General features: G+C 43.0%; 2 protein-coding genes across 9 annotated transcripts in view; one reads left to right on the forward strand and one right to left on the reverse strand.

The window, feature by feature from the left end:
* The window catches only part of LOC120948177 (A disintegrin and metalloproteinase with thrombospondin motifs 9), a 146602-nt gene that overhangs the window by 55988 nt on the left and 71188 nt on the right, over positions 1-19426 (reverse strand). For all 8 annotated transcript variants that reach the window (XM_040364236.2, XM_040364242.2, XM_040364238.2 and 5 more), the window contains 3 exons: positions 9967-10206; positions 9662-9813; positions 9343-9483 (listed from right to left, as the gene is read on the reverse strand). In XM_040364236.2, coding sequence (XP_040220170.2) covers positions 9343-9483; positions 9662-9813; positions 9967-10206 — 533 coding nt within the window. The remainder of the gene's footprint in view (positions 1-9342; positions 9484-9661; positions 9814-9966; positions 10207-19426) is intronic.
* Positions 1538-8048, forward strand: LOC120948172 (vitellogenin-A1-like). The gene is made up of 3 exons (XM_049606596.1): positions 1538-1640; positions 1740-6680; positions 6755-8048. Exons 1-3 carry the CDS (start codon positions 1610-1612, stop codon positions 7921-7923), a joined length of 6141 nt encoding a protein of 2046 aa, XP_049462553.1. The 5' UTR covers positions 1538-1609; the 3' UTR covers positions 7924-8048.

Below are 19426 nucleotides of genomic sequence, written 5' to 3' on the forward strand. Positions count from 1 at the left end.
TTCAGTAAGTTGTAAACTAATAGTTTCTTCCCAACGTTCAAATGCTGGCAAATCTTTTCGCGGGCCGCACTTCGTCGATCGCTAGTCTTAATGATAATTTCTGAGAAAAAGGTGCTACTGCATCTACTATATTCTACTGGATATAAATGAAATAACAACGTGAGACTCACCTACAACATGTAATTTATTGATGGTTTAGTTTAACCAACCTATGAAATAATTTGATATAGAAATTTGTAGTCGTTTTTCTATGAAGTAAAATTCTAAAATCAAACATTAAACTGTTTTGTAGTACCCGGACTCATGGTATGGCTTCTATTAGCCTTAAACAAAGATTTACAATTGACTAAGGTTAGGTCCGACACTGTAGGAGCCAGCGCGTCCTTTCAATACATCAACGGACCATCTCGTGTTGTTAAATACTTATTATTATTATGGTTTGCTAATTGATATGTTCCAAGACCGATTTGGATTTCGAAATAAGTATTCTCTGAATCATTTTGGGAGCCGGTCTCGTGATACAGTCGTCAGCCCGTACGACTTAACTACATTCTCGTCATGGGTTCAAGCCCCAGATGGACCGTGCCGCCATACGTAGAGTCAGTCCTATCCTGTTATGGGGGGTAATACATAAGACACTGAAAGCCAACCCCACAAGTGGTACAGACAAGCCTTGACCGACAATTGTTGTTGAGCCAAACAGAAGAAGAATCCATTTCGGGAAATGATTTTATCATTCAATCAAACCAGTTAATCATAAACATCATAGTTTTAAATACTCAAAACTAGTTGAGATCTTTAAAACACATTATTTTAGTTTAATTAAATGATCTGTTAGCTAGAAGGTAGATACGATATTTTAGACATTTCGTAATAGATCGCAAATCTCTATTATGTTGGTAATTCACTTCGTAAAACTCTTAGGCAAAACTCTTATTAGTAAACAAAATACTAATCAAACACTGATAAACTAACGCGATTTATACATTGGACAAAGAAGAGGCTGATTTTAAAAATACTCGCTTTAAAATTTGCTTCATTCATCAATGTATTGTAAAGCACATAAAGAACACAATCATTGACTGAAAACAATTCCACGTCTCAGCCAACTTCCAGGATCAATGAAATAGCAAGTTCCAAGTTCCATTTCATTGATTATGGTAACTACTGATTATTTTCAATAACAAATACTTCGAAGACTGCACAATTCAAAAGTATGCCAGAAAGAAAGGATTACTATCAATTGTGGGTTAATCAAACTAAGACAGGTGGCAAAAATGGAACCATTGATTAAGGCAGCCACTGACCGATTTCATTAAAAAAACACACTCTTGGAAGTTTCCACACAATCTCACCTTTTGCCAATTTTAGCAAAGACGTTGTGCTGCACTGATAAGAATCGAACTGTAAACATGTGGGCAGTAAAAATTATTTCATCGTTCAACACGGCGGTCATTACACTATTCGAAGCAGCTGAAAAGATTTGATGATAGCAGGACCGTGAGATCAGCAAATTTGAGGTATAAAAGATGATCCTGCGACCACCAGAAGGCACATTCGAGCTTTGGAGTGCATTCAAAGCATCCGGGCAACTGCGAACAACCGAACCATGATTGCGAAGTTACTCCTCCTCACGCTTGGTAAGTGTTATTCATTCAATCGTTAGCTATTCCATTCGAAGGATTTCATCTGCCGTGCAATATAACTAATCGGTTGGTGTGCTGCTTTGTGCTTTACAGTGGGGTTGTGTACGGCGTACCAGTACTCGTACGAGTATGAGTTCCCCTCCTCTCGCCCGTTCAACAAGACGGGCTTCGAGTTCGGTGCCTGGGAACCGAACAAGGAGTACGTGTACAACGTGACGACGAAAACCATGACCGCTCTGCCGGACCTCGAGGACTACTGGACCGGCATTGTGACGCACGGCTATTTGGTGATCCGTCCCAAGGATCACAACTACGTCGTTGCCTACATTGACCGTCCGACGTACGCGGCGTTCAACGAGTATCTGCCCCGTGGATACCGCACTGAACTGTCGCGCTTCAACCTGAAATGGCAGCCGATGCCATTCAGCTCGAAGCCCTTCGGAATCTACTACAACAAGGGAGCCGTCAAGGGCTTCTATGTTGAGAAGACGGTCCCCAACCACGAGGTCAACATGCTCAAGGGCTGGGTCAGCCAGCTGCAGCTGGACACCCAGGGAGCGTACGTGATCAAGTCGGAGTTCAACCAGTTCCCGGAGAACAACACCCTCACCGGTGTGTACAAGACCATGGAGCCATCGGTGACCGGCGAATGTGAAACCCTTTACGACGTCAACCCAGTCCCGGAATTCCACTTCCAGTCCCACAAGGAATGGGTTCCTCAGCCCCAGTGGCTCGAGGAGGACCAGCATGTGTTCCATGTTGTCAAGTCCCGCAACTTTGACCATTGCGAGCAGCGCATGGGCTTCCACTTTGGCTTCAGCGGGTTCAGCGACTTCAAGCCAAACACCAACCAGATGGGTAACATCATGACCAAGTCGGAAGTGACCCAGATGTATCTGACCGGCAACTGGTACAACTATACCATCCAGTCGGTGTCCACCGTCAACAAGGTTGTGGTCAGCCCGTCGCTGGTCAACAGCCAGAAGGCTATGGTCTACGCTCAGGTCAACATGACGCTCAATGAAATCACGCCCTACGATAAGTACCCCGAAGGCCCAGCTGACGATCGTCAGGTCTTCGTCGACCTGGTGTACAGCTACAACATGGCTCATGATAAGAACAACTTCGTTCGTCCGGCCAACGAGACCGATGACTCTTCGTCGTCGTCGTCGTCGTCGTCTTCGGATTCCGACTCTGACTCGTCCAGCTCTTCGGACTCGTCCAGCTCTAGCTCGGAGGAGGAAGCGGAAAACTTCAAAATCAGCCCGGCTGAGCAGTACAAGAAGCAGGCTAAGGAAGTCGAGCGTCGTGGAAACCGCAACCGTCGTGATCTGAATGCCTTCAAGGAGAAGCAGTACTACGAAGCGTACAAGCGCGACCAGTACCGTCTGCGTAAGCAAAACGACACCTCGTCCGACTCGTCTAGCTCCGATGATTCTTCGTCCAGCAGCTCTTCGTCCAGCTCTTCGGAGTCGGATGAGCACGACTTCTACAGCTCTTCCGAGTCCGACTCCGACTCGCTGAGCAGCGAGGAGTTCTACCAGCCGATCCCGGAAAGCATGAAGGATGCCCCTCAGACTCCCTTCCTTCCCTACTTCACTGGATACAAGGGATACAGCGTGCAGTACGCCCACAACGTCGATGCCTCTCGCTACGCCTACAAGCTGGCCTACGAGATCGCCGACGAGCTGCAGGAAATCTCCCAGGTCCCCAAGTCGAACACGCTGAACAAGTTCACCATTTTGGCCCGTGTTCTGCGCACCATGCACTACCAGGACATCTACGACGTTTGCCAGAAGCTGTTTGTTTCGCAGAAGGAACGCGAAGAGGGTAGCAACCACAGCGAGTCGTTCGCCAAGAAGGTTGACGCCTGGAACACTTTCCGCGACGCTTTGGCCCAGGCCGGTACCCCGCCTGCCTTCAAGGTGATCAAGGAGTTGATCGAAGAGAAGAAACTGCGTGGTGATGAAGCTGCCAGCGTCATCGCTACTCTGCCCAAGACCATCCGCTACCCGACCGAAACGGTGATGCACGAGTACTTCCTGCTGGTGACGTCTAACGCTGTCCAGCATCAGGAGTACCTGAACACCACCGCTCTCATTTCCTACTGTGACTTCCTGAACCGTGCCCAGGTCAACAACCGTTCGGCCTACAACTACTACCCGGTGTATAGCTTCGGCCGTTTGGCTGATGCCGACTACAAGATCGTGGCTCACAAGGTTGTGCCGTGGTTCGCGCACCAGCTGCGTGAAGCCGTCAAGGCTGGTGACAGCGTGAAGGTGCAGGTGTACATCCGCTGTCTTGGACATTTGGGACACCCCGAGATCCTGAACGTTTTCGAACCGTACCTGGAAGGCAAGATCCCAGTGACCCACTTCCAGCGTCTGGCTTTCATTGTCGCTCTGGACCGTCTGGTCGAGAACTACCCGCGTCTGGCTCGCTCTGTGCTGTTCAAGGTGTACCAGAACACCGGAGATGCCCATGAGGTCCGTTGTGCCGCAGTGTACCTGCTGATCCGCACGAAGCCCCCGGTATACATGCTCCAGCGTATGGCTGAGCAGACCCACTACGACCCGAGCACGTACGTCCGCGCTGCCGTCAAGACCGCTCTGGAGAGCGCTTCCGAGGCTGATGAGTTTGATGATGATTACGAGTTCTCCCAGAACGCACAGGCCGCTGTCAAGCACCTGAACCCCCGTGACTTTAGCCTGCAGTACTCTGGCACTTTCCTGCGTGATTTTGCCTTCAAGGAGCTTGAGCTCTCGTACCGCATGTACTTCTCCCAGATCGCTGCTGACGACCACTACGTCCCGAGCGGCTTCTTCTTCCACCTGCGCAAGAACATGGGTGGCCTGAAGCGTTTCTCGACCTTCTACTACCTGATCTCGAGCATGGAGACGTTCTTCGATTTGCTCGACAAGCAGTACGACAGCTACAACAAGCACCAGGAGTACAAGTCTAGCGACTACTACTACAAGTACTACAAGCAGTATCCGCACCTGTTCAAGGACTACTTCAGCCAGTACAACAAGAACCACAAGTACCAGAACGATTACTACGAGCAGTTCGGAAACAAGAACCAGGAGGAGTTCCAGAAGTGGTCCACCACCCGCATCGCCAAGCTGCTGAACATCGATCCCGAGGAGGCTGAGGAGCTGGAGGGTCAGTTCATGTTCCAGATCTTCAACGGAGAGCGCTTCTTCGCCTTCAACAACCAGACCATTGAGCAGTTCCCGAGCCTTGTGAAGAAGTACTTCGAGGACTTCGAGGATGGTTTCGCCTACAACATGACCAAGTTCTATCAGCAGAACGTTGTCACCATGGCCTTCCCGCTGGCCACCGGTCTGCCATTCCACTACAGCCTGAAGACCCCGACTCTGATGAAGTTCGATTTCGAGGCCTCTGCCACCACCTACCCGAGCATTTTCAAGACCCCCACTGGATACCCCGAGAAGGAGAACGACGACTTTATCCATATGCCCCGTTGGTTCAACGGATCCGCTGATGTGAACATGGCCTACTCTCGCCTGGTTGATGCCAAGGTTGGCTTCATTACGCCCTTCGACCACCAGCGTTATGTCGCCGGTTACCAGAAGAAGTTCCAGGGATACCTGCCATTCAGCTTCGACTTTGGCTTCGACTTTGAGAACAACGACTTTGAAGTGAACGTGCAGCCGCTGGAGCCCAAGAAGGACGTGCTACTCTTCCACATGAGCTCGTGGCCGTACACCGGATACAAGGACATCGCCGATCTGCGCCCGATGGCCGAGCAGCCGAGCGTGCACATTCTGCACGATCGCGCCCAAACCACCAAGTCGTTCGAGCAGTCGTTCGGTCAGTCGCTGACCGGCGTTGCTCTGCGCTTCCAGGCCAAGTACGACAAGAACTTCATCGACTACGCCTACCTGATGAAGCACATTGAGCAGCACGACTACTGGTCTGCGCTGGTCTATCCGTTCGCCTCGGAGACCTACCACTACCATCAGTTTAACCTGTACTACGATGCTCAGCGCACCAGCGTGAAGAATGTCAAGTTTGTGCTGCAGCACAAGCAGGCCGACTACGACCAGGACTTCCAGACCGCCGACGTGAAACACCCGAAGAGTCGCCACGGATACTCTGGATTCTACAACGAGTACAACTACGCCCAGCCCTTCGTCTACTACGCCGGAAGCCAGCGCCGACAGGAGCAGTTCATGCGCAACGCTGGTGCCGGTATTCGCAACAGCGACGTCAATGTCTACGATTTCGGAATCGTGTTCGAGGGCAAGCAGCAGAAGGCTGAGTTCGTGTTTACCACCGCCTATGCCGACAGCCCAGTCGACGAGAAGGAGCGTCTGTTGATGTTCCTGTCCTTCAGCCCGTACGTGTCGTCCAGTGCCTTCTTCGAGTTCATTCCGTTCTCTGGCAAGCAGTTCCAGATGTGCTTCTCGGCCACCAACCAGTACCCGAACATGCCCAAGCTCAACTTCCTCAATGTTCTCAACTTTGACAAGGTCGGAAGCATGAACTGGGAGCTGGCATACGGTGAGAAGTGCCAGGGAGGATCGCACGTCTCGATGAAGGGTAAGCTGATCCAGTCGGAGCCCTACCGCCACTTCCTGCGTATCTCCGAGGCTGGCCAGAGCTGCAAGCAGCAGATGGACCAGGGATACTTCCAACTGCCCGCATGTCAAAACGCCACTCGCCAGGCCGGATACTTCGATCAGTACTCGTTCAACTTTGAGTACAAGGATGTCTCGAACTATGCAAAGAACCTGACCTACCAGTTCTTCGACTACGCTCGTTACTTCACCTTCCCGTACTGGAACGAGGACTACTTCTTCCAGGGCAAGCACAACCAGTTCCAGATCGACTTCCAGCTGGCTCCGTACTTTGATTACTACAACGCTTCCTTCTACGGATCTGACCGTAGCTTCGCTATCCAGAACTACCCGATCGAAAGCGAATATGCCCGTTACTTCTTCTCCGTCCACCCCGACTTTGACTACTACGAGCGCATGTTCAACTACGCTTACCGCGGAAACTACCATCGTAAGTATACTGGCGGAACATCACCATTATTACACGCTCCAAAGATACCAATAATTGTTTTCTTTCCTCTACAGCATCTTGCGCTGTGTCGAACAAATTCGTCAACACCTTCGATGGAAAGACCTACGACTATGAGCTTGGCAACTGCTGGCATGTTGTGCTGCACACCGTCAAGCCTGACTACTATTTCTACGCCCAGGACTCGCACTTCATGAACTCGGACTACGAATACAACTGGAAGAACGGCTTCGGAGAGGATGAGCAGATCACCATCCTGGCCCGTCACGGCGAGGACAACCAGCTCTTCTTGAAGGCTATCCTTGGCCAGTACAAGCAGAACGACTACAACATCGATATCATCCCCCACGGACACGAGCTCCCGATGGTCTACATCAATGGCAAGCCCCAGCAGATCCACGAGAAGTACGCCGTCGAAATGTACACCAATGATGATGGTGGCGATCAGCCGCTGATCCGCGTCTATGCCCTGCCTGGCAACGAGCTGGAGATCAGCTTCCGCGATGACGACATCAAGATCGTGTTCGACGGATACCGTGCCCGTTTCTTCGCCGACCAGTCGTACTTCAACAACTTCGTCGGTCTTTGCGGTACCAACAATGGCGAAGGAGAGGACGACTTCATCACCCCCGACCAGTGCGTCATGCGCAAGCCTGAATACTTTGCCGCTTCGTACGCGCTCACCGGCATGAACTGCAGTGGGCCGGCTCAGGCCTACTTCACCGAGTACCACCAGAAGGCTCAGCAGCACTGCGTCAAGCCCCAGTACTACTTCGGCAACGTCATCAGCGAGCAGGAAGCCGGACGTCAGCGTTACAACTACTACTACAAGGACTTTGATCTTTCGGACTCATCCTCGTCCGAGTCTTCGTCGTCGTCGGATGAATCTGAATCGTCGGAAGAGCGCAAGCCAAACCGTGAGCACTTCTTTGAGAAGCAGCAATACACCGAAAAGGAGTGCCCCGTGAAATACCAGGCTCAGTACGTCGAGCAGGGTGACAAGATTTGCTTCACTAGCCGTCCGCTCCCAACTTGCGCTTCGCAATGCAAGGCTACCGAGAAGGCTCCCAAGTACGTCGATGTCCACTGCCGTGACGCTACCGATTCCGTGGCTCAGCTGTACAAGCAGCAGATCCGCAAGGGAGTCAACCCGGACATGAGCAACAAGTCGGTCACCAAAACCGTCAAGTTTTTCTTGCCCAAGAAATGTGTGCACGTCTACTAAAAACCACAAATCAAACTGAAACCCCGAGCCAAATGAACCGTTTGTGAAAGAATCGAAATCAAGCATTATGAAAATGTATAAAAAAATGGAGGTGTATTTGTAATAAAAAGAGCATTTTATGAAAACCTATGGTCTAAAGAACTTATTAAAACTAAACTATCTATCAGCAACCAGTTGGTGAACTCGGATGAGCAAATATACTCGTCTTAACTGAATGTGCCAACACATTTTGGCATCATGTAGTTGTAATCCTATACAGAATAATTGATGAATATTACAGAGGTATGGAATGATAATGGCTCAATATTAGTTTTTCTGAATAAATTGGATTGTCACATGAAACTATTGGTGATTTGTTGTTCCAAATATAGGTAATTCAATTATATACAACTGGGAAGTACAAAATTTATTTGACGATAATATTTAATTTAATTAGGTTTATGGTGTTTCAAACTAGCTTTGATAAGGGCTGTGACATAAACTTCTACATTTTCTCGGTCTTGTTTGATTGTTTTGTACAAATCAATGTTATAATATTGGGGGAAGATATTAGGTTTTATATTTAAATAATTGACAGTTTTACTTTTTGCACAATTTCGTACGAAATGAAGTCCCGATTCCTCAATAGAAACATTGGTTTCTGAAAGTTTTTTTTTCTTTATTTTTATAGAGATCTTGAGCCAATTGGCCTCATTCGCCTCTTGAAGAAAGTTAAAGAGTACATGGCTAAATGAAAATATTTCCCGATATCATATTTACTCCTTTTAGGGTTATAGTAAATGTGTTTTCCTTAGTACTATAAGTCGAAAAACTCGCAACTTAAGATTTGTTAGGCGAATATGAATATGGCAATACTAATTATGTTTCGTATTATGGCAATACTAATTATGTTTCGTAAATTGCAATAATGTGGATGGTGCAAAAGCGCAAATGATTTGCTATTTTCAGCATATTGTTGGCATCAATTTCATAGAATAAAAATAAAACTGCATTTTAATATATGGCTTGCCCATGGTTACTGCGGTTCCTGGAATAGCATAGAGTTGTCTGCCACAGTTAGGCAAGTTGTTTTTAGGCAAGATTTAGGTTAGGTTTAGGTTTTTAGGCAAGATAATATTTTTAAAGGATAAAGGATAAAACAAATGTATTGAAAGGATAGTACACATCGATGCAACAGTAAATGCACATATACCAATAAAGAAATAAAAGGCAACAGCTATGCAATTGTATTCTTCCTTCTTGGCATATTCCCCTTATGATTTAAAATTTCGTATGGACCAAGTTCTTTATAAAAAAGAATGTCTATCGTAATGGGTATACAAATATAATTTACATTAGATAATGTAGCTAAATAACTGAAAGTGGTATAATCAAGAAAATATGAAAATTATTTTGCTTTATACAGTAATATTGACTTACCATTCCTTCACATAACGACACTCGAACGTTTGATTGTGCATCACCTACAACACTGCCCTTGTAATAGCAACCTTGAAGCCACCTACTTTCTTCGTGATCCTCGGGCTTGCGTAAAGTTTCGTTTGGAAAAAAATGAGTCACCTGTCAAATAGCAACAGAGATTTTTTTTAGTATGTCTATGTTTAAAATGTGTTAGGGGATGCAATCATGTTATGATAATTCATTTTCAAGTCGAGATAAACAATAATAGCCAGATTTTATTTGTAATTTGAACATCTCATCCTCACTTATGATGTCACACGTACTTCATTCTTCTTACCTTCATATCCTTATGAATAAATTCTCCGTCATGCGATAATTTAATATGCATTCTGATCCCAAATACGTTCAGCTCGTACTCTGGATGAGGATCCCAGATTTTTGACGATCTACTTCGAAAAGCACCAGTGGCATCACGGGCGACATCATGAGCTAGAGGTAATTATTCACAAAGATATAGTAAACATTTATATGTCAGCAAGACCAAATGTGATAGACGAAGTAAAACTAAATGCAAAAGTAAATGAAATGCTTTTAAGTGTTTGTATTTTGCTTATAAAATCCTACAAGATTATGCTTGCTTACCTGTTTTGGATTCGTATAACAGATCATCTTGATGCAAGGGCCGCGCTATTTTGGTAATGTACGCAAATTCCGTATCGTTATTTACTTCATGCGCCTGCATCACATCGCCATTATCTATGTTATTGCTAATAATACTATTGGTACTAATGTGGCCATCAGATACTGATGGTACTATCCTACTGCTCCCGCTGTCATCATTGACTATAGCTACTCGCAAGGTCGATTCTCTCACTGCAGCTTCTGTAAAAACATATATAAAGAAGAGCAATTAGTTTTTGCCTAAAAACATTATTTTTTTAAAAACTAATTTCAAATTAGCCGGACTCGTGGTACAGTCGTCATCTCGTACGATTTAACAACATGAAAGTCATGGGTTCAATCCCCGTGCCGCCATACGTAGGACTGACCATCCTGCTATGGGGGGTAATACATAAGACACTGAAAGCCAACCCCACAAGTGGTACAGACAAGCCTTGACCGACAACGGTTGTTGAGCCAAAGAAGAAGAAGAAGAAGAAGAAAAATTTCAAATCATGTTTTTGATTGCAAGTCTATACTGTACAGCGTACAGTATGCTGCAGCAGTATATGCATCTTTCTGCACGTTTCTTTTTGCTTGGTAAGCATAAGGATGCGCTCAAAACAAGAATAAACATGTGAAAAAAATGTTTTCGAAGCGAAACGATCTACCGGCAATTTTTGGTAATTCTGATGTAGGTCATCAAATTAGACGATTTTTGGCCTTGCACGTTTTGCCTAAAACATTCCACCTATACATTTAGGAGGTCCGACACTTGGATGACGGTATCGTTTTTCGAATGACAGCAAATATATTTCATAAGCCAGCCGTTGAGATCAAGCAATGGTACAGGAAACACAAAACAGTGTGAAGATTAACATTTCTACACAGTCCAACGCTGGAGTAGACGGAAGGACCAGGAACCACGATAAAGGGGAACGGTAAAATGGTCTGGTCGGTTAGTTGGCTTTTATACAATCCAACACTATCCAATGTTGTGCAAGTGTATGACGTATGTTAACTTCACATTCTGCTTCCCCTCACATAGCAATGGTCAGATTAGGTATTCTAATCTTCCCAGAACCAGTAAAAAAGCATCTTTGGTGTGGTCCTTTAAATCTGACAGAGGTCAGCATCAAAAAGTTCGCTCTTAAGCCTTACAAAGCGAATATGAAAGCAAACCGTACGTATGAGCGAGGTGAAGATTTTGATTTTTTTTTTTGCTAGACTTAAATAGGATGAACACAAGTAAGAAATTTTAACGGAAAAGAACTCATAACAATATTACCCAATTAAAATACCATCACGGTCTATCAGTCACTAAGAATGATGTTTAAAATAAAGCAAAATTGTGCCGAATCAACCCCTCATCTTTATGCGTCTGTCCAGCTGAAGGTCCGGCCAGTGCAAACCAAACGCAATCAACCAAACCCATAAAAGGAATGGTTAAAACCACAAATATGTAGGGATGAATAATCGTCCTTACGACCAGAGTGCACGCAGAACGATCGTTTTAATCTGCTTTGCAGTCCATGTTTAATTAATCGCTTCTTTCATCTTTTGCGACGATGATGCATTCGAAAAAAACAGTCTGAAAGATAAAAAGTGCATTTGGATGCCGCTTATTACGATGGAATAATGGAATGCCGTTAGCGTAAATTAAGAGATGTTAAAAGAAACCAGCCTAAATTCGAAGAAAATAAATTGTATCTCTCATTCTCGCTGCTCTTGTCCTCTAGTCCTAGTTAGGTATCTTCGAATATTTTCGCTGTTAAGCAAAATATTATTTTTTTCTAAAAATGGTGGTTATATTTGCGCAATTGAAACTAGAGAAATCACTGCGTATGATGTACTAGTACAATTCAATAAGTAATAAGGTATCCATCCATCCATCTTTGGAATGAACCTCAACGTTCAAATCATCGTAGATTCAATAGAGTATGAAGAAAACAATGCACAATCTTGAAAATATGATCATTAGCATAAATTGGCCATCACTGTCATGTTGTCGGATGCCCGTGCCATTATCGAGCTTTGGGAGTCATGGGAAGAAATAGCGAAAGAGGAATCCAAACAACTGTACCAAAATATGAGAAAGGTATGATTATCAGCTCCAACTCCCTCCCAACTATCATCTCTAACTCCCCCCACCCGCCTCAAGAATGATAGAGAACAGATACACATTTCAATACCAAGACAACATTGTTCGAGTTTTGTTCAAACGGTGGTGAAACAATCGAAGGAAAGAAAATGTGCTTAATGATGCATTCAAATTGAATTGTTCCAATGGAATGTTATTAGAGTACGCAATGGTCCGACACTTCGATGTATCAAATATCATCTATGGGTGGTCGCAACATAACACCATGAAGCACATCACCAATAGCCGTTGTCGAATGGTCATGTTTGAAGTTGATCGATGCAATATAAATACTTGCATGAGTATACTCATACATGTACTATACTTGCATTTATTTATTTATTTCAAATACAACACCTTTAAGGTTTAACTATTAAAAATAAAGCTTAGAAACTAACACTGCCTAGCTCTAATTAGTGAAGACTAATTCTTAACAAAAAATGTGCTGTTTGGGAAATGGTTAAAGTGGAAGGAGAGGAGGCTTGAAGACGAGAACGAAAGGATGGCAAAGAACATGTAAAGTCGAAGTGGTTGGAATCAGTATTAAACTGCCTGAGGCAGTTTAGCAAGGGATCATTATGACAGTTACGATAGTACATGTACATGATTAAGATAGTACATGTTTCATTTGTAGTTTTTCTATGAACTACGAAAAAACTCTAGTACAAACTGAAAAGACTTAAAGGAGAGCAAGAAACGCATAAATACAAATCATCCAGCTTATTCACACATCGTTACTTACTGCTCATTGAGGACAATTTCAACGACGAGCTTTCAAACACGACACAATCGAACGCTCCGGGTGGTCGGCTCATATTGTTGTTGGTATGTAATTGAACTGAGAGATAAATGAAATGACTCGCATGCACATCGACATCATAGTAGGGCATTTTTTACATTTGAATGGCGCTGACATTAATGTGCTGGAGAAATTATTTTATAACCAGCAAGCGTAGAAATGTAAACGAACCAGGATGGACAAAAGATCTGTTTCAATATGAGGCAAATGGAATTATTCCTGTGAGTGGACTGTAGACTGGAGAAGATTGTAAAGCATCAAAGCTACATGCATCATTCTATGCGTTATCAAACTGGATGAAACGAGATTTTTAAAGGTTAAAAGAGCATACGTGTTCAATGCTGTGTTAAATATCAGTATAAATCAACAACAAAGTTGAACAATATTGTTTCTCATGTATTGTATTGATTTTTGCTCAAAATTTGGCTTAATTGATATGATTTGACCGATACGTTAATAATGATCATTCATCTGTTTAATAATTCATCTGGTCAAACATTCAAGCACACAGCAATTTTTGATTACTTACCAACAAAGGTGTTCTCGACAAAACTAAGATTTTGTCTGGGAAGTATTTAGCTATTTATGATTATTAATATTATTATTATTATTTATTCCTAAAGTTATCCAAAAAGTTATCCTATCTTTTAAATATTGCTGTGTCGGAGTCCAAATAATTCTAGCAAATTCTAAGGTAGGACGGACAATTGCACAATACAGAGCTTTTATACTGAATGGATCTTTGAAGTATTGCTCCATAGTGATTCTGCAACGTTAGTCTGCTATCTAAATCTAAACACCTAAATCGCGGATCACATTATTACGCGGCACTGATCTATCATCAATTTTATAATCGCAAATAAAGGGAGATCTTTTCCTAGTGTAGGATATAACAAAGCATTTCGATATGTTGAAACGCATACAATTGGAATTACACCATAAGTTAAATCAAGTTAAACAGTTTTGAAGAGTTAAACAATCGGTTTGATCTGATACCGGTAGGAACATTTTCATATCATCGGCATGAAACAATTTTTCGCAATATGGTTTAACGTAAATAACATTATTTATGAAAATGTTAAAAATAATAGGGCCGAGAATACTGCCTTGTGGAACCTCGGACGTGTTGGTGAATGGTGCAGATAGAGAGGAGGAAATATTCACTGCAATAAGCCTATCACTTAAATAACAGGAGAGCCAATAAACTAGCGCCCCATTTACTCGGTAGCTTGAACGTTTTGAAATTAGCATTTAGTGAAAGAGTCAAAGGCAGCACTGAAGTCGGTGTAGATTATTACGTCTACCTGTTTTCCGTTGTCCATTGAAGGATAGCAGGGGCTCAATAAAGAGAGAAGGTTAGTTTCAATTGAGCGGTTGGGTAGAAAGCCGTGCTGTTTGTTGGAAATTATATTTTTGAAACTACTTGATAGGTGTTTCGAAAATTTTGCTGACTGCACATAACATATAAATACCACAGTAATTACATATGTCATTTCTATTTCCATTTTTTGTAAACCGGGAACATGCATGAAGATTTAAGGGCTTAAGGGAAGCATTTATCAAGTATAGTAGGATACATTTGGAGCTGTACCGTTGCAACATGCTGGACTAGATTTGGTCAAAATTAAAATTAAGAACTCAACGTGCTTAATGCAAGGTTCAATTGACTTATTTATATTCTATTAAAAATATTCCAATTTACTTTTCATGAGGATCTGCTTGATTTGGCAACAAATCGCTATCGAAAAAAATTTTCATTGACTTTCACTACAATCGTTTTTGACGACTTTTGCAACAGGTAATAAAAGTGTTGCAAACAGTGATAATCGTCGACAAAAATATTATAAAATGATACTGTTTGAAGCATCGCATAGATTCAGGCCTTCATTTGACTTTCATGGAAAAATATTATTTTTTGACAATGCGATGCGATCGTCTAAAAAGCACTGAATTACTGAAAAAACTAAAAACAGCACATCAAGAGAACTAATTCTATTTCAACGTTAGTACCGATCTTTTTAAATGCGTTTGTTTGTTCCTAACTGGATACGAGAAATAACGAACAAGCGTGTGCGACAGAAACTCGATGGCTTGTTGCGATTGGGTAGGAAGACATAGGACACGAAGGACTTGTAGCAGTATGCAGTTACCGAATACAACTGATGTAATACGTGCATCAAGAGTAAGCGAATCATCTTTCACAACAATCTAAAGTATCTCTCCTTCGAACGAAAAAGTGAACATTGCTCTAATGGGGTTTTGTAATCCTTCCAAGCAGTGCTTGACCATAGAATTCTCTTTGCTTTGAAAATGAAAGCAATAATTTCTTTTGCCTGGCGATGGATGTTACCCACTAAGCGCTAAGCTAGGCAAGCATTTAATATTTTCAATTTATCACGGTTTCAGTCTCCCAGCTCAGTGCTCCTCTGTGTATCGGTCGGTGGTCGTGACTGGAGGGATAGGTTAGTAACATGCATCCCGCAAGAATGCATGATTGCGCTCTGTTTCTTTTACCTGCTCCTCCCTTTATTGAAGAGGGGAGTGGAACCCTACCCAGGGGTCAAGTCATGGTAAAATAAAGCATAAGATTAATTACAAAGTTACTGATAGCTGGCAGAATTATTATAATAATCATATTTTAAACTGGCAAACAAATCTTACCCCGGCTTTACCCGTTCGGTAGAAGGCCTCGCGCGACGGCTTCGTCAAACACTATTCATTCAATTTATTCTGTTAAAGCTCTAATGGGCTCCAATCAAACGAACTGACAAGGCGTTGAATATTAATGCAAAAAGGTGGAAAATTAATTACCATCAAGCATCATGTGTTTCACGCAGTAAGCAAAATATCTGTCTCTGTAGGTACTAGTACACCTGTGACTGCACGAATGAAATGGAACAGGGGTCTGAAAACTTTTGAGTTGGCAGACCTCTTTGCTTCCCAAACAGCGTTGTTGGATCATTTTGACGTTACCTTTAGCTGATGGATGAACGATTAAATCTCCTTTCCATGAGAAAGTACGAATAAATCAAAAACTAAAAAATCTCATCTCGAGTTTTGTTTAAAATAACTAATGGTATTTTAATATTATTATTATTATTATTATTATTATTATGATTGTTATTATTATTATTATTATTATTATTATTATTATTAGTATTATTATTTAAAAACATTTTATTAAAATAGACACTATGTTTTTACTGCTTTGCAAAGTCATATCGGGTAAAAATTGTAGGCTTCAGAGGGCATGCGGCTCGCGGGCCGTAATTTGGAGACTCCTGGAATGGAACACTGAATCGCAGCGAGGGATACAAAAATCTTCTTTACCTAGGCAGATTAATAGGAAGATAATCGACAAACACCTCAGTGTTTGTTAATACAACGAACAACTTTAACATGTTCAATATAAAAATAAATGCACTTTAATGAAGAATAGCCCATTGACCTAAAGTCCTAGTTTAACGCAAGCATATAGTTTTTTCAATACCATCAGAACATGAAAAGAGCACAAATGTGGATGAGGAAACAGTTGAATAATTGAAAATCAATATTGTTTATGCTAATTGTGCAAATTGTGGTTTATCGGCCCGCGGCCGTATTTAATTGATACTGATTTGTTTTCACTTCCGACCTGCTATAGACTATCGTCGCTCCTTGCGGCATTGTCACTCCTTGCACCGTTTTCTCTTTTCTCAACCAAGTTTCTTCGAGACAACCCTCAAGAGTACGAGCTTGTTTAATTTATTCCCCACCGTTTGTGGACAGATCTCTCGATAGTGTCATCGATGTTTGCATTCAAGCCAAGTGCGATGCAGTTACAAGCAAGATGCACCTCTTCATGGTTGAACGCGTATTGTGTGTATTTCCCGGATCAAGAGCCAAAGAGGGCTTAACCGCTGCGCAGAGTCGTAAATGAAGAATCCTACTTCCCCGTTTGGTTTGCTTACCCTTTAACACCTTTACATCTGCGGGCCAGCCCCAGTTCCCCAGTATCACAAGAAACGAATGGCGCCACGACAGATTCTTGACAATTTAAATGTCTCTTGTTTTTATCGGCCTATTCTTTGCTGTTGCTTTTTTATAAATACCATTATTGATTTAGCAAGATAGTGAATGACTCTCGACACACACCATACATTAAGGCAAGGGGCACCCGTTCACCCATTAACCATTTTTGCAGGCAATCAGTGACAACAGTAGTTTGTCGGGAATGTGGATGTGAAAGAAAAACCTTTTCTCTCCCCCTCCGCTCCAGATCCTAGAGGGAACCAGTTGTGTGCGCGTGTGGAGAACTCAATGAACGAGGGAAATGGTCGTTTTGTTTTATACGTGCATCGTACTCATTGGATAGTTCACAACATCACGGAAGTAAGAGTTCAAGGCCGACGACTGTCGTTAACTGGGAGTGGGGGTCACATGATGTCCAAATAACGGCAATCTTCTTTGTTTTTAATATCCATTTGGTTGCTTCTGAAAATGCTGCTGTATCTCTTGGACGACACGGGTTTATTGCACCAAATAAATGGAAATGATTGACAGACAGTCGTTCGACTGGTTTTTATTAACGGACGCATTTCCTTATCGACGCTACATCGTTTGCAATGTTTGAATTTTGAATGAAGAAAGTTTCAATGGTTTTCCGACACTCAGAATTAATGTTTTGATAAAAGTCATTCAATTCACCCCCAATAAAGCTGACTTTTTACTTTTCCTACTTAAACTTTTATTTCCCCCATCCCTGGGATATTCGCCAAACGAAATGAATCGAAGGCAGTTCATTTATCAGTCATCTCGAAAACAAACACCCAACCTCCAATTTTGATCACTCCTTTTCTTAAATAACCCAATTCCAAGCGATCAGATAACAAGTTGAAGCAATTCAAAAATCGGATCCACTTCACCCTCATCATCGAGACTAATCGATTCCGATTATCGGTCGTTAGGTGGCGTTTACTCTATAGCTCTGGAGGCTGTCTTTCGCATTTCAATAATTCAATCTGATAAGGCCACTCATACTGCCATATTCTCGACTCTGAGTGCGAGCTACCAAAGTGGACCCTTCGGAGAATCTGCGATCGACCAGCTGGACAGGCTGCACACAGGCGATGTATAAATTACTGCACGTACGGGCACAGGTCAGGCAAGTGAGTCTGACGTGCCGATAACTAGATTCCATCGACGTATGCCAGAAGAAGAAGCATGCCGCTACGGAAAACTTTGAAATAGGGACAGGAGCAACAGGAGCGAAGAGGAAACGTATGGCGTCAGCGCAAAAAAAAACAACTATTATGCGAATTTCTGGTGCCACTAATGAAGCACAGCTGGTACTTCAGAAAATAACGATAATTACACCATGCTGTGCAGATCTGGGTGTTAATGCGGGTTAGTGGCAAAATAATCGAGGCACTTTGTTTCTGGAGATCGGCAACAGCGCAGGTGCGGTTTCGATCACCTCCGACTTTAAGTCGGCCAGTGTGTGTCACTGCAGTCCCGCACGATAAACGGATGCAATTATGCAGCAAATCATTGTCATTTACTCCTAGGATTACGATTCGTCCCGATGATTGGTTGCCCCTAGGCCTCTAAGCGTGCTGGAACCAGGACGGCAGCAGTCATCACTAGCGCAACGGCAGTTTGCCTGCCCGTGAATCATTCAAGGAAATGACAAACGTGAGCGTGGCGTAAAATTTTCGAGGTCAGTTGGCGGTGTTCTCGACGACAGCCTACTGATTGTCTGCCACCAAACGATGGTATGGCGTGATCTACACTACACCCGGAAAAGTCGGTCACTCTTGATCACGCAATACGCGACGGTAGCGCATTACTGAAGTGGTCAGGGAGTTTAAGGAAATGAGCAACACTAGTTTAGCGATCTCTATTATACTTGCATGCAAAATTTAACATACATACATACAAGACCCCAGTGCTAAATTTGACTAGTGGTGTTTTCACTATGAAGGAATGTTCTGAAGGCGAATGTCACACTTGCGCTCGACCGACAGTTCGTGACTCTTTAGTACCGCTCCAAGAGCGTTCACAAACAAATAGTGCATAACTGCGCAGGCCTAACCACTTGACAGTTGATTTATGATTGGATTGTGAATGCCGTATTAGCCACCCTGTTTGGTTCTAAATGCAACGGATCACGTGCTGGCAAAAGGGAGGAAAAAAATAAATACTCGATTTGCATACACATCAATGATCAGATGACGCGACCGGTCGTGTTCTATCGATCGCCTTTGATTTCACTTTCCGTGCAGCTGTCAGTGCATGAAGTAATGCTTGGCATAATTCATAGAGCATACTCATATACAATTATTTTAGTTTTCATTCTAATGGATTGTAACATCAGTATGGATCATACAAATAAAATGAATGTCATGAAGCATGTTTTTTTACAAGAGAATACTACTTACATTATCAAAATAGTACAACACAAAGCAACAATATATTTGTATTACACAGCTATGGAATCACATCAATCAGTCACATCATAACAA

Source organism: Anopheles coluzzii, chromosome 2 (genome assembly GCF_943734685.1).
Source record: "Anopheles coluzzii chromosome 2, AcolN3, whole genome shotgun sequence".
NCBI classification, from domain to species: domain Eukaryota; kingdom Metazoa; phylum Arthropoda; class Insecta; order Diptera; family Culicidae; genus Anopheles; species Anopheles coluzzii.